General features: G+C 42.3%; 1 protein-coding gene across 5 annotated transcripts in view; it reads left to right on the forward strand.

Annotated features, from left to right (window-relative positions):
- The window catches only part of ufd1l (ubiquitin recognition factor in ER associated degradation 1), a 40499-nt gene that overhangs the window by 8730 nt on the left and 16844 nt on the right, over window positions 1-14925 (forward strand). For all 5 annotated transcript variants that reach the window (XM_041202878.1, XM_041202876.1, XM_041202880.1 and 2 more), the window contains exons 3-6: window positions 1575-1607; window positions 2231-2352; window positions 4564-4694; window positions 11870-11942. In XM_041202878.1, coding sequence (XP_041058812.1) covers window positions 1575-1607; window positions 2231-2352; window positions 4564-4694; window positions 11870-11942 — 359 coding nt within the window. The remainder of the gene's footprint in view (window positions 1-1574; window positions 1608-2230; window positions 2353-4563; window positions 4695-11869; window positions 11943-14925) is intronic.

The following is a 14925-nucleotide window of genomic DNA, read 5'->3' on the forward strand; positions in this document are numbered from 1 at the left end:
CATGTGCCGCCCCCTGGCAACATCATACAATAGCACAGCGACAGTTTTCACATGTACATTGATGATTCCCATGTCTACATCACCACTACCTCTCTCGACTCCTCCACTGCTGCTAAATTATCAGACTACTTATCTGACATCCAGTACTGGATGAGCAGAAATTTCCTCAAATTAAAGTATTGCGTGCAGTTCTGGAATCCCGCATTATAGGAAGGATGTGATTGCACTAGAGAGAATGCAGAGGAGATTTACCAGGATGTTGCCTGGGCTGGAGAATTTTAGTTATGAGGTTATGGGGTTATTTTCCCTGGAGCAGAGGAGATAGGGGGGACCTGATTGAGGTGTATAAAATTATGAGTGGCATAGATAAGGTAGACAGGAAGGAACTTTTCCCCTTGGCGGAGGGATCAATAACCAGGGGGCACAGATTTAAGGTAAGAGGTAGGAGGTTTAGAGGGGCTGTGAGGAAAAATGTTTTCACCCAGAGGGTGGTGGGAATTTGGAACTCTCTGCCTGAAAGGGTGGTAGAGGCCGAAACCCTCATAACATTTAAGAAGTATTTGGATGTGCACTTGCGATGGCATGGCATACAAAGCTATGGTCCTAGTGCTGGAAAATGGAATTAGAATAGTTAGGTACTTGTTTGGCTGGCACAGACTCGATGGACCAAAGGGCCTTTTTCTGTGCTATTGACCTCTATGACTCTAAATATTGGGAAGACTGAAGCCATTGTTTTGGTCCCCACTCTAAACCCTGTTTCCCAGCTATTGAATACAACCCTCTCCCCAGCAATTCTGAGACTAAGCCAATCTGTTTGCAATCTTGGTGGAATATTTGATTCTGAATTGAGCTTCCAACCTCCCACTCGTGTACCTTCACTAAGGCTGCCTATTTCCTGCTCTTGTAACATTGTCTGTCTTCATCCCTGTTTTACTCATCTGCTGCTGAAACCTTCATTCATATCTTTGTTACCCTTAGACTTGATATTCCAATGTACTGGCTGGTCTCCCATTTTCAGTAAGCTTGAGGTCATCAAAGACTGCTGCCTGTGTCATTACTCACACCAAATTAAATGATCACCCCTCTGCTCACTGGCTTCTGATCTTTCGACATCTTGATTTTAAAATTCTTACCTTTGTTTTCAAATCCCTCCATGGCCTCACTCCTTCCTATCTCTGTAATTTCCTCCAGCCTCACAATCCTGACATACCTGTGCTCATCTAATTTTGGTCTCTTGTGCATCCACAATTTAAATCGCTCCACCATTGGTGGCTACGTCTTCAGTTGCCTCAACCCTGAGCTCTGGAATTCCCTCCCTAAACCTCTCTGCCTCTCCCTTCTCCTTTAAGACACTCCTTAAAACCCAGCTCTTTGACTAAACTTCTGGTCATCTAACCTAACATATCTTGGAGGCTCAGTGTAATATTTTGATTTATAATGCTCTTAAGCACCTTGGGATGGCTTATTATGTTAAAGAGGCATATAAATAGAAGTTGCTGTTGTTTCTATAATAAAAATGAGGGTGCCTTGTTCTTTATTATACTTACCTGGATTATGTTTGATTTCTTCTGCAGTAATAATGCCACCATCTGCTCTGGATCAACTAAGTAAGTACCTAAACAGCTTTTACCACTGTTTGATAGCAAGTTAAGGATACTTTTAAAAGTGAAATTTTGTGTTGTAATTGTGCCAGCAGCAGTTCCTAAAAAGGATTGGATCCTATCATTTAGTTAGTATTTGTGTCTATAAAGGTCCTGGCAAATTTTTTTTTTAAAAGCAACTCCCTCTACAACGCTCATTCCTAAAGCATGTCATGAATCCCCTATCAAGGTTCCTTTTTGCTTTGAGAAATGTGCTGCATTCTGATTTAAGAGTTTCCCTTTTTAACTTTGAACTTTCTGAAAGGGATTGGCAAAATTAATTTGGGTGAAGACTTTACTAAGTTAGAAGATTAAAACTTCAGGAGTAAGAAGGGAAGTTGTGCGGACCTTTCTACGCCCAAAGGCTGATGTACGTGTGGAATAAGTTACAATTGGAGGCCCTCACAGCAAACTATAGAAATGGGTTTGAAAAGCAATTAAGTAGGAAAGAGGAATGTGACAAGAAGGCAGGCAGGTGGGATTTCTTTTCCAAAAGGGGATGGGCCTGCTGGAGTTTTCCTATGCCTAAAACAGTTCCTTTCATTTCATGGCTGTGCTGAAACCATTTCTACTGTTCTATTTTCCATCAGGTCGCCTGAACATTACATATCCAATGCTTTTTAAACTTACTAACAGGAAAACTGATCGAATGACACACTGTGGCGTCCTGGAATTTGTGGCAGAGGAAGGGATCTGTTATCTGCCTCACTGGGTGAGTAGAGATTGGTGGGTAGCATAACCACAGCACCGTACTTTGTGGAGGATTGCTGTTAACAAGATATCCCTGTGAATATTTTACCAACCTTGAACTAATTTCCAGAGGATACTGGGGGAAGGCATGTGTTTCAACACCTCGTGCCAGGAGTGCCGTGATGATAACAGCTGTAATCAAGAAGCCAGCCATCTTGGATTCTTTTAAAAAATTATATTTACAGAGATGTCTTTCAATACTTCAGAGTAAGTCTTTTTTGAGTGCAGATTTAATAATACCCAATAATGAGAAGCTGTCATATGCTTCAAAAATTGAATTATCTAATAATTTGAATTAAGCAACATATAATTTTCAGCATAGTAGGAATTCAATGCTAGAACTATTAAATTATATAAATTGAATGAAACAGCTTCTAATTAAATAGACAATTACGTTACAGTTGATTTCCTTTGGATTGGAGATTAAACCCAGTTTCCTTCTGTGGGATGTTGAAGTTATCATGATGCTTTTGGAAGGCCAACAGATAGTTCCTTCGGTGTTCTGGCCAACAATACTCCCTCAACCAACACCACAAAAAGCCGGGCAAACTGTGTATTTAACTCTGTTGACACTTTCTGTGCATAAAATGTCTACTGCATTTGTACCATAAAAACAATCAATGCAGTTGAGTAATTCATTGCACTTGAAGTGCTTTGAAATGTTTGAAAAATGTGCTATTTTTACCCTGATGTGGTGTGTATCTCTGATTTTAAAGAAATTGGATTATTTCAATATTCGTTCTGCTGCTTTACCTTGATGGATAGTGCTTAATGCCTCTACTGTGTGCCTCAGACTGAACTCTGTGTTGAAAACATTTACTTAACTGAAGGAATAGCCTTAAAACTCAAACGTTTTGTTATCTGTCGAGGCCCAGAAATGCTAAGAAAAATAATTGCAGTGCTCCAGCCCTCCACATGTCTCCCCTGAGGTAGAATTGAGTGGGTGACTGTTCCTGTTTCATTTATGAAGTGATCAACATTGGCCCTGTAGTGGTACAGCATAGATTCATCAGAATTATACTGGGGCTTAAACTATTTGCATTATCTTGGCTTATATTCCCTTGAGTATAGAAGATTGAGCATTGATCTGGTAAAGGTGTTTAAAACATTAAAAAGATTCGGTGGTGCATATACTGAAAAACTCTTTGGTCTGGTGGAGGAATTTAAGGTATGGGGACACCATCTTAAAAGGTGAGCTAGGCCATTCAGGAATTACTTACATCTAGGAATAATTTTTCACACAAAATAGGTAGTAGTATTCTGAAACACTTTTTTTGTTACTAGCAGTTGCACATGTACACACATGCACGCACGTTATACTCCTGATAGCCAGTTGGTGAAGGAAGAAGCCACAGCCAGTCTTTATTTGAATAGGTATATTCACAAAGGGAAACATTATGGGTATATATTTCCCGACTCCACCCGTGTCAGTGAGTGTTTCTTATACGCTTTTGAGCAAACGAATAAAACAAATAAGCTAATTAACAGCCCCTTAAAGGGCACAGTAAAAGCAAAAACTTCAACAGAAACTTATCAAAATTAAATTAAAATACCATTCTGGGGCTGATGATGCATTCCAGCCCCTCTGGTGCCCACTGGTCACGGAAGGAATGTCTCTTTAAATGTGCTGAAGTAACCATCCAATCACTGCCCACTTACTTGTATGTACTTAACCTCAATTGATACCAATTAACAATATAGAGCAATGACTGATAAATGAAGTTGAGCTACAGACCTGCCATGTATAATGAAATGGCAGAACAGGTTCAAGGAGTTGAATAGCAGACTTCTGTTCATACAGCCACTAAAACACATGAACTGAGCTCACTCTACCTGTGGTACATTTTACTCCTTCTGCCCATCACCACCCACCCCCACTCCACCCCCAATCCCAAAACAGAAGTGTGTGTCTGCTTTCTGCTCAACACACCAATTTGATGGCACAACTAAGATTAAGTGAACCATTTTAGGAGAGTTGACGTGCATGAATCTGCATCTACCAGCAGCAGTGCTCCAAATAATTAGTCTAACTTTGCCCACCCGAATGGATGTACTGAACATGTAAAATGGTTACTTGATTGATGTATGCCAGTTCGTGACACACTAAGAATACCCTGGCTCGTTGTTGTTATCCTCTATCTCTGTGTTATAATTAATGTACCTTTGTTTCTAGATGATGCAGAACCTGCTGCTGGAGGAAGGTGGCCTAGTCCAGGTTGAGAGCGTGAACCTCATGGTTGCCACTTACTCCAAATTTCAGCCACAGGCTCCAGACTTCCTGGATATCACCAACCCCAAAGCTGTGTATCCTTCAGTCACTCCCCAGAGGTGGTTAGACCTGAGGTGGACAGAGTCTGATCTGGTTTGGAGAGGAATTTTCCAGCTTTTATTTTCCCTAATTGGCCTTAGTATTTAAGTGGGTTTTGGCCTCACCCAGAGATTACACAGCTTCTAGGTGAGGAGTGTATGTACAATATTGTGATGCACAAGATGGCACAATTATGGTACAGGCTGGATGAAACAGTAGATCTTTTTCCTGTCTGTCATTTTCTGTGTTTGCATTCACCTCAAGCCTACACTAATCTGGCTTGTACTTTGAAATTGAACTGTGTACGTCAATGTGGTTTTAAGTAAGAACTTACTCTCTAGATAATAGTGGCAGTAAATTATTTTAACATAGAAACTAGGAGCAGGAGAAGGCCATTCAGCCCTTCGAGCCTGCTCTGCCATTCATTATGGTCATGGCTGATCAACCAACTCAATAGCCTGCTCCTGCTTTCTCCCCATACCCTTTGATCCCTTTCGCCCCGAGAGCTATATCTAACTGCTTCCTGAAAGCATACAATATTTTGGTCTCAACTACTTTCTGTGGTAACGAATTCCATAGGCTCACCACTCTCTTGGTGAAGAAATTTCTCCTCATTTCAGTCCTAAATGGTCTACCCCGTATCCTCAGACTGTGACCCCTGGTTCTGGACTCTCCCACCATCGGGAACACCCTTCCTGCATCTACCCTGTCTAGTCCTGTTGGAATTTTATAGGTTTCTATGAGATCCCCCCATATTCTTCTGAACTCCAGCGAATAAAAACAAAAAAACTGCGGATGCTGGAAATCCAAAACACAAACAGAATTACCTGGAAAAACTCAGCAGGTCTGGCAGCATTGGCGGAGAAGAAAAGAGTTGATGTTTCGAGTCCTCATGACACTTCGACAGAACTAGGTGAATAAGGAAGGGGTGAAATATAAGCTGGTTTAGGGTGGGGGGTGGGGGGGGGAGAGCGAGAGAAGTGGAGGGGGGTGGTGTGGTTGTAGGGACAAACAAGCAGTGATAGAGGCAGATCATCAAAAGATGTCACAGTCAACAGAACAAAAGAACGCATAGGTGTCAAAGTTGGTGATATTATCTAAATGAATGTGCTAATTAAGAATGGATGGTAGGGCACTCAAGGTATAGCTCTAGTGGGGGTGGGGGGAGCATAAAAGTTTTAAAAATATTTTAAAATAATGGAAATAGGTGGGAAAAAAAAATCTATATAATTTATTGGAAAAAAAAAACAAAAGGAAGGGGGAAGAAACAGAAAGTGGGTGGGGATGGAGGAGGGAGGTCAAGACCTAAAGTTGTTGAATTCAATATTCAGTCCGGAAGGCTGTAAAGTGCCTAGTCGGAAGATGAGGTGTTGTTCCTCCAGTTTGCATTGGGCTTCAGTGAAGACTTTACAGCCTTCCGGACTGAATATTGAATTCAACAACTTAAGATCTTGACCTCCCTCCTCCGTCCCCACCCCCTTTCTGTTTCTTCCCCCTTCCTTTTTTTTTTCCAATAAATTATATAGATTTTCCTTGTTCCCACCTATTTCCATTATTTTTAAATATTTTTAAATCTTTTATGCTCCCCCCACCCCCACTAGAGCTATACCTTGAGTGCCCTACCATCCATTCTTAATTAGCACATTCGTTTAGATAATATCACCAACTTCGACACCTATGTGTTCTTTTGTTCTGTTGTCTGTGACATCTTTTGATGATCTGCCTCTATCACTGCTTGTTTGTCCCTACAACCACACCACCCCCCTCCACTTCTCTCTCTCCCCCACCCACCCACCTTAAACCAGCTTATATTTCACCTCTTCCTTATTCACCTAGTTCTGTCGAAGGGTCATGAGGACTCGAAACGTCAACTCTTCTTCTCCGCCGATGCTGCCAGATCTGCTGAGTTTTTCCAAGTAATTCTGTTTTTGTTCCAGCGAATAAAATCCTAATCGACTCAATCTCTCCTCATGTGTCAGGTCTGCCATCCCAGGAATCAGTTGGGTAAAGCTTCGCTGCACTCCGTCTATAGCAAGTACATCTTTCCTCAGATAAGAAGACCAAAACTGCAGACAATATTCCAGGTGTGGTCTCACCAAGGCCCTGTACAATTGCAGCAAGACATCCCTGTTCCTGTACTGGAATCCTCTGGCTATGAAGGCCCAATATACCATTTACCTTCTTTACCGCCTGCTGCACCTGCATGCTTACCTTCAGCGACTGGTGTACGAGGACACCCAGGTCTCGTTGCACATTCCCCCCTCTCAACTTATAGCCATTCAGATAATCTTCCTTCTTGTTTTTGCTACCAAAATGGATAATCTCACATTTATCCACATTATACTGCATCTGCCATGCATTTGCCCACTCAGCTCGTCCAAATCACACCGAAGCATCTCTGCATCCTCCTCACAGCTCACCCTCCCACCCAGCTTTGTGTCATCTGCAAATTTGGGGATATTACATTTAATTCCCTCATCTAAATCATTAATATATATTGTGAATAACTGGGGTCCCAGCACAGATCCCTGCAGTACCCCACTAGTCAATGCCTGCCATTTGGAAAAAGACCCGTTTATTCCTACTCTTTGTTTCCTAGTTTTCTATCCATCTCAATACGCTACCCCCAATCCCATGCGCTTTAGTTTTACACGCCAATCTCTAATGTGGGACTTTGTCGAAAGCCTTCTGAAAGTCCAAATAAACCACATCCACTGGCTCCCCCTCATCATCTCTACTAGTTACACCCTCGACAAATTCCAGTAGATTTGTCAAGCATGATTTCTCTTTCATAAATCCATGCTGTCTCTGTCCAATTCTGCCACTCTTTCCCATGTGCTCGGCTATTTAAATCTTTTATAGTGGACTCTAGAATTTTCCTCACTACTGACGTCGGGCTGACTGGTATATAATTCCCTGTTTTCTCTCTGCCTCCCTTAATAAATAGTGAGGTTACATTAGCTACCCTCCAATCAGTAGGAACTGTTCCAGAGTCTATAGAATCTCGGAAGATGACCACCAATGCATCCACTACTTCTTGGGCCACTTCCTTAAGTACTCTGGGATGTAGGTTATCAGGCCCTGGGGATATAATCGGCCTTCAATCCCATCAATTTCCGCAACACCATTTCCCTACTAATACTGATTTCTTTCAGTTCCTCCCTCTCACTAAACCCTGTGTTCCCCAACAATTCTGGTATGTTATTAGTGTCCTCCTTTGTGAAGACAGAACCAAAGTATGTATTTAGCTGGTCAGCCATTTCTTTGTTCCCCATTATAAATTCACCTGTTTCTGACTGTAAGGGACCTACATTTGTCTTCAATCTTTTTCTCTTCACATACCTATAGAAACTTTTACAGTCAGTTTTTATGTTCCCTGCAAGCTTACTTTTGTACTCTGTTTTCCCCTTCTTAATCAATCCCTTGGTCCTCCTTTGCTGGATTCTAAACTGCTCCCAATCCTCAGGTCTGTTGTTTTTTTCTGGCCAATTTGTATGCCTCTTCCTTGCATCTAATACTATCTCTAATTTCCCTTGTAAGCCATGGTTTGGCCACCTTTCCTGTTTTACTTTTGCGCAAGACAGGAATAAACAATTGTTGCAGTTCACTCGGGACTCTTTGAATGTTTGCCATTGCCTATCCACCATCATCCCTTTAAGTAACGTTTCCCAATCCATCATAGCCAACTCGCGCCTCATACCATCGTAGTTTTCTTTAGTAAGATTCAGGACCCTAGTCTCAGAATCAACTACGTCACTCTCCATCTTGATGAAGAATTCTATCATATTATGGTCGTTCATCCCCAAGGGTCCTTGCACAACTAGATTGCCAATTATTCCTTTCTCATTACACAATACCCAGTCGAGGATGGCCTGTTCTCTAGTTGGTTCCTCAATGTACTGGTCCAGAAAAACATCCCATAAACATTCTAGGAATTCCTCCTCTATGGTATTGTTACTAATTTGATTTGCCCAATCTATACGCAGATTAAGGTCACCCATAATTACAGATGTTCCTTTATTACATGCGTCTCTAATTTCCTGTTTAATGCCATTCCCAACATCACCACTACAGTTTGGGGGTCTATATACAACCCCCACTAACGTTTTTGCCCCTTAGTGTTTCTCAGCTCTACCCATACAGATTCCACATCGTCGGAGCTAATATCTTTCCTCACTATTAGCATGGTGGCAGTGACTGAAGACAAGAAACATAATGTGTAACTGATCTCCAAAGTGATCACTCCCTTAAACACCAACATTATAGCAGCCATGAGACAGCATTCTAACACTTGAGGATAGCAACTCCTCGAATGTGAATTACTGTAGCTTTATGGAAATGGGAAGCTGTAGCTTTATAATTTCAATGAATTAACTAGTTTACTTTCGTGCTCAATCCATAGGGAGTACTCAATTCTTCATACTCATAGGCAATATTCCCTCAGCTGCGCGGTTGCGCAATCTGAAATTTCATACAAACCCGCACACAAGATGGCCCTTTAGGTTACCGCGTGTGCATGGCTGTGCAAAAATTAAAGAGTCTGCGCACTACAAAAAAAATGAGAGACTACGTTGCTTGTGGGTATAGCTCCCCCTGTAAGAGCAATGAGCACCTGTTAAATATTGAATTTGTCCCCATGCTATTCCTGATTAGCTGGAGTCAATATTTGAATTTGCATTGGCAATTCCAATAATATTTTAAGGATGATTTCTAACTGATAGCGATTCATTCACAAAATAAACATCTACTGTTCAGGTCCTCCCACTCTACATGTTCGTCGCACCCTAGCAACATATTCTTCTATTCCTTTCTACCTCAGCTACTTCTATACTCAGCGTGATGAGACAGAGGAAGTTTCTCCTGAATTCCTTTTTGGACTTACTAATGACTATCTTTCTATTTATGCGCCTTAGTTTTGAACTCCTCCATGAGATATAGCTTCATTACATCTATGTTTTCAAAGCCTGACTTAACTTGTACATGGCACTCTGCAATATATTAAATATCTGGGCCCAGATCTAAGAACATAAGAAACAGGAGCTGGAGTAGATCATACGGCTCCTTGAGCCTGCTCTGCAATGGGCAGACAGGGTATTTAATGGCATTTGCCATTAGTTGGGCTTGCCATTGCATATTTAGGTTTTTAAAAATTTTTGTGTGGCAAGTTGCTGAAAACGTGAGCTAATATTTGTGCAGTCAGGGAAGCCAGGCACCTCGGACCTGAGTGCTGAGGGTCAGTCTATATCTTGTTAACTACTCTGAGGGATTGAGAACGATAGAGAATGAACAGAGAAAGAAATGTAAATTAGTGGATAAATTCAATGTCAAATCAGTTGTGGAAAGAAAATTAAAATGAGGGAAAGAAAAATTGGACTGAGGGGACAAAAAGACAGAAAGGAAGCCTTTTTTCAAAATTTGATTTTTTAAAATCTCCAACAGCAATTGATGCCTGACGGAATGAGACTTCTCGGTTGTAAAAGCTACTTTTCAGTGTGAGATTGATCGACAATTAACAATTATCATGCGTTAAAATGATTAAACTTTTTCTGGTGAGGTTAGTGTATTTACCACACAAATACAACAACTTCAGGCCACTCGATACATTTTACTGTTGAGGCTGACAGTGAGATGTTGCTTTCGCAAAGCCAACAATGGAGTGGCATTACTCAGACAGCAACTTTTGGATATTACTGTTTAGCCCTACATCATCATCCCACCTGAATTTGCTATGCAATTTGCACACAAATAACAGCAAACACCATTAGCCACACAATTATTTTGAGAAAAATGCAGGCCCTTCATGTCTGTGCATAATTTCTGTCCACAAAACCTTATTTCCTTTTTTTAACATTTGCCATTATAAATTCCTATTTCCACATTTATAATAGAAACAGCCTAGATAAACTTGCCATGCTGTAATTATACCCTCTCCCCACTAGTTGCCCTCTTGCCTGCTAGTTTTGTATCTCACCTGTGCAGCAGAGATTATATGTCCTAACCCTAGTTCAATTATCCATTCCCTCCCTCCAACTGTCCTTCACTTGAAGATCTTATTCCACAAGTGCAACACCATGTGTGGTAGAGTAGCTGTAGAATAAACGTACTATACTGGACCACTTAACCATCAGTGAAGGTTGTCTTATTGATATTTGTAACCCACCCACTTTGTGTTTGTGCATCTAGCTTTGATTTTTTATTTATTTATTCATGGGATGTGGACATTGCTGGCTAGGCAAGCATTTATTGTCCACCCTGAATTGCCCTTGTTCAAGGGCATTTTAAGAGTGAACCACATTGCTGTGGGTCTAGAATCACATGTAGGCCAGACCAGGTAAGGACAGCAGTTTTCCTTCCCTGAAGGACATTAGTGAACCAGATGGGTTTTCACAACAATCGACAATGGTTATCATTAGGCTTTTAATTCCAGATTTTTATTGAACTCAAATTCCACCATCTACTGTGGCAGGATTTGAACATGGGTCCCCAGAACATTACCCTGGGTCCCTGGATTACTAGCCTAGTGACAACACCACGACGCTAATGCCTCCCCCTCAATGTGGGAGTTGAACATGGGTTTAAAAAATATTCTTCTTTTCCCCAAATCCCTTTCTCACCTTTTTCCTCCTAATCTTTGTCCAAGGTCACTGATATAATGACTGCAAATCAGAATCAGTCAAAAATGCTCCTGTCAGAAATTCTTCCTGTATATGGATGTATGTGGCAGGAGCCATTTACCCTACTGGAAGCACTGTGTAATTGATAGATGTTTCAGCTGCAAGCCAGATACATTTTTTTTAATACGAATATCTTTTTTTTTGTATGAATATCCAGGGATACAATACTGTGTATAGAGAAGTTTGTCTTACTATAAAACAGCCACTAAATCTTAGTCAGATTGTGTTCTAGTTTTATAAGAGAGGGCCTAGATTCTAACAGAGGAACCACTTACTGTTGGCTCACTTGATTTATCAGGAGGGTACATGGTAGCTTAAGATCCACAGAAGGCACCGTAACATAATAGTTTTATTATCCATATATTTGTGTTACCTAGAATCGGCTGAACACTGTACTTAAGTTTAATGCTGAAAATGTTCACTGATTTTGCTGGAAATTAATTATTTGGTTGTCTAGCTCCTACGTTCTGTACGTTTTCTTAATATCCTCCTCTCAGATTGGAAAATGCCTTGAGGAACTTCGCTTGCTTGACCACTGGTGATGTCATTGCTATCAACTACAATGAGAAGGTGAGTAGTCAGTGGTCTATGGAGATGGAACTTCAGGGTTTAATTATTTCACATTGGTGACTATATATTTTTGTTACACAAGAGAGAACGAATAAGGAGTCATAGATTTGATTTTAAACTAAGTCAAATTGATAACTCAAGAATGAAACTGAAAGCAAGTTATCACAGAATTGGAATTCTAAAGAGGAGTTTTCCTCTCCATTATGGAATAGCATGCTGCAATAGAATATATTGGGGAACATGCATCAAAAATATCCCAAGAGAGTGCTTATGGTATTTATGTAACCTTGCCGGAGTAATCCCTCAGTAACTGCTGTACATGATTTGGAAGGTATCATGCATGATGAGGTGCACTGGGCCATCAGCAGCAGCAGCAGAAGAATTGTACTCAAACACAATCTGTAACCTCATGGCCTGGCATATCCCCCACTCTACCATTACCATCAAGCCAGGGGATCAACCCTGGTTCAAAGAATAGTGCAGGGGGCATACCAGGAGCAGCACCAGGCACACCTAAAAATGAGGTGTCAACCTGGTGAAGCTATAAAACAGGACTACTTGCGTGCCAGACAGCATAAGCAGCAAGTGATAGACAGAGCTAAGCGATCCCACAACCAACAATCAGATTTAAGCTCTTGTTGGTTCCCTCACCACCTGCTATTAGATTGAGTCTGCAGCAGGTGGTGAGGGAAAAACATACTTGACCTCATCCTTGCCAACTTGCATGCCGCAGATGCATCTGTCCATGATAGTATCGGTAGGAGTGACCACCGCACAGTTATTGTGGAGATGAAGTCCTGCCTTCACATTGAGGATACCCTCCATCGTGTTGTGTGGCGTTACCATTGTGCTAAATGGGATAGATTTTGAACAGATCTAGCAACTCAAGAGTGAGCATCCATGAGGTGCTGTGGACCATCAGCAGCAACAGGATTGTACGTGAACACAACCCGTAACCTCATGGCCCGGCGCTCCCACTCTACCATTACCAACAAGCCAGGGGATCAACCCTGGTTCAGTGAAGAATGCAGGAGGGCATGCCAGGAGCAGCACCAGACATACCTAAAAATGAGGTGTCAACCTGGTGAAGCTATAAGACAGGACTACTTGCCAAAATAGTGCCACACAGCATAAGCAGCAAGTGATAGACAGAGCCTAGTGATCCCACAACCAATGGATCAGATCCAAGCTCTGCAGTCATGAATGATGGTAGACAATTAAACAAATCACTAGAGGAGGTGGCTCCACAAATATCCCCATCCTCAATGATGGAGGAGCCCAGCACAGCAGTGCAAAAGATAAGGCTGAAGCATTCGCAACAATCTTCAGCCAGTAGTGCCAAGTGGATGATCCATCTCGGCCTCCCCCGGAGGTCCCCAGCATCACAGATGCCAGTCTTCAGCCAATTCGATTCACTCCACATGATATCAAGAAATGGCTGAAGGCATTGGATATTGCAAAGGCTATGGGCCCTGTCAATATTCCGGCAATAGTACTGAAGACTTATGCTCCAGAACTTGCTGCACCCCTAGCCAAGCTGTTCCAGTACAGCTTACAACACTGGCGTCAACCCGGCTATGTGGAAAATTTCCCAAATATGTCCTGTGCACAAAAAGCCGGATAAATCCAACCGGGTCAATTACCGCCCCAGCAGTCTACTCTCGATCATCAGTAACATAATGAAAGGGGTCATCAACAGTGCTATCAAGCAGCACTTGCTTAGCAATAACCTGCTCACTGATGCCCAGTTTGGGTTCCGCCAGGGTCGCTCAGCTCCTGACCTCATTACAGCCTTGGTTCAAACATAGATAAAAGAGCTGAACTCCTGAGGTGAGGTGAGAGTGACTGCCCTTGCCATCAAGGCAGCATTGGACTGTGTGGCATCAAAGAGTCCTAGCAAAACTGGAGTCAGTGGGAATCAGGGGTAAACTCTCCGCTGGTTGGAGTCATACTTAGCACAAAGAAAGATGATTGTGGTGGTTGGAGGTCAGTCATCTCAGCTCCAGGACATCACTGCAGGAGTTCCTCAGGGTAGTGTCCTAAGCCCAACCATCTTCAGCTGCTTCATCAATGATCTTCCTTCCATCATAAGGTCAGAAGTGGGGATGTTCGTTGATTGCACATTGTTCAGCACCATTCGCGACTCCTCAGATACTGAAGCAGTCCATGTCCAAATGCAGCAACACCTGGACAATATCCAGGCTTGGGCTAACAAGTGGCAAGTAACTTTCGTGCCACACGAGTGCCAGACAATGACCATCTCCAACAAGAGGGAATTTAACCATTGCCCCTTGATGTTCAATGGCATTACTATCACTGAATCCCCCACTATCAACATCCTGGTGAGGGGGGTGGTTACCATTGACCAGAAACTGAACTGGAAAAGCCATATAAATACTGGCTACAAGAGCAGGTCAGAGGCTAGGAATTGTGCAACAAGTAACTCACCTACTGACTCCCCAAAGCCTGTCCACCATCTACAATGCACAAGTCAGGAGTGTGATGGAATACTCCCCACTTGCTTGGCTGAGTGCAGCTCCCACAACACTCAAGAAGCTTGACACCACCCAGGCACCCAGGACAAAGCAACCTGCTTGTGTCTGTCCACAAACATCCACTCCCTTCACTACTGACGCACAGTAGCAGCAGTGTGTACCATCTACAACATGCACTGCAGGAATTCACCAAGGTTCATAGAAACTAGGAGCAGGAGTAGGCCATTCGGCCCTTCGGCCCTTCGAGTGTGCTCCACCATTCATAATGATCATGGCTGATCATCGAACTCAATAGCTTGCTCCCACTTTCTCCCCATACCCTTTGATCCTTTCGGCCCAAGAGCTATATTTAACTCCTTTTTGAAAACATACAATGTTTTGGTCTCCACTACTTTCCGTGGTAACGAATTCCACAGGCTCGCCACTCTGGGTGAAGAACTTTCTCCTCATTTCAGTCCTCAGACTGTAACCTCCTGATTCTGGACTCC

Source organism: Carcharodon carcharias, chromosome 13 (genome assembly GCF_017639515.1).
Source record: "Carcharodon carcharias isolate sCarCar2 chromosome 13, sCarCar2.pri, whole genome shotgun sequence".
NCBI classification, from domain to species: domain Eukaryota; kingdom Metazoa; phylum Chordata; class Chondrichthyes; order Lamniformes; family Lamnidae; genus Carcharodon; species Carcharodon carcharias.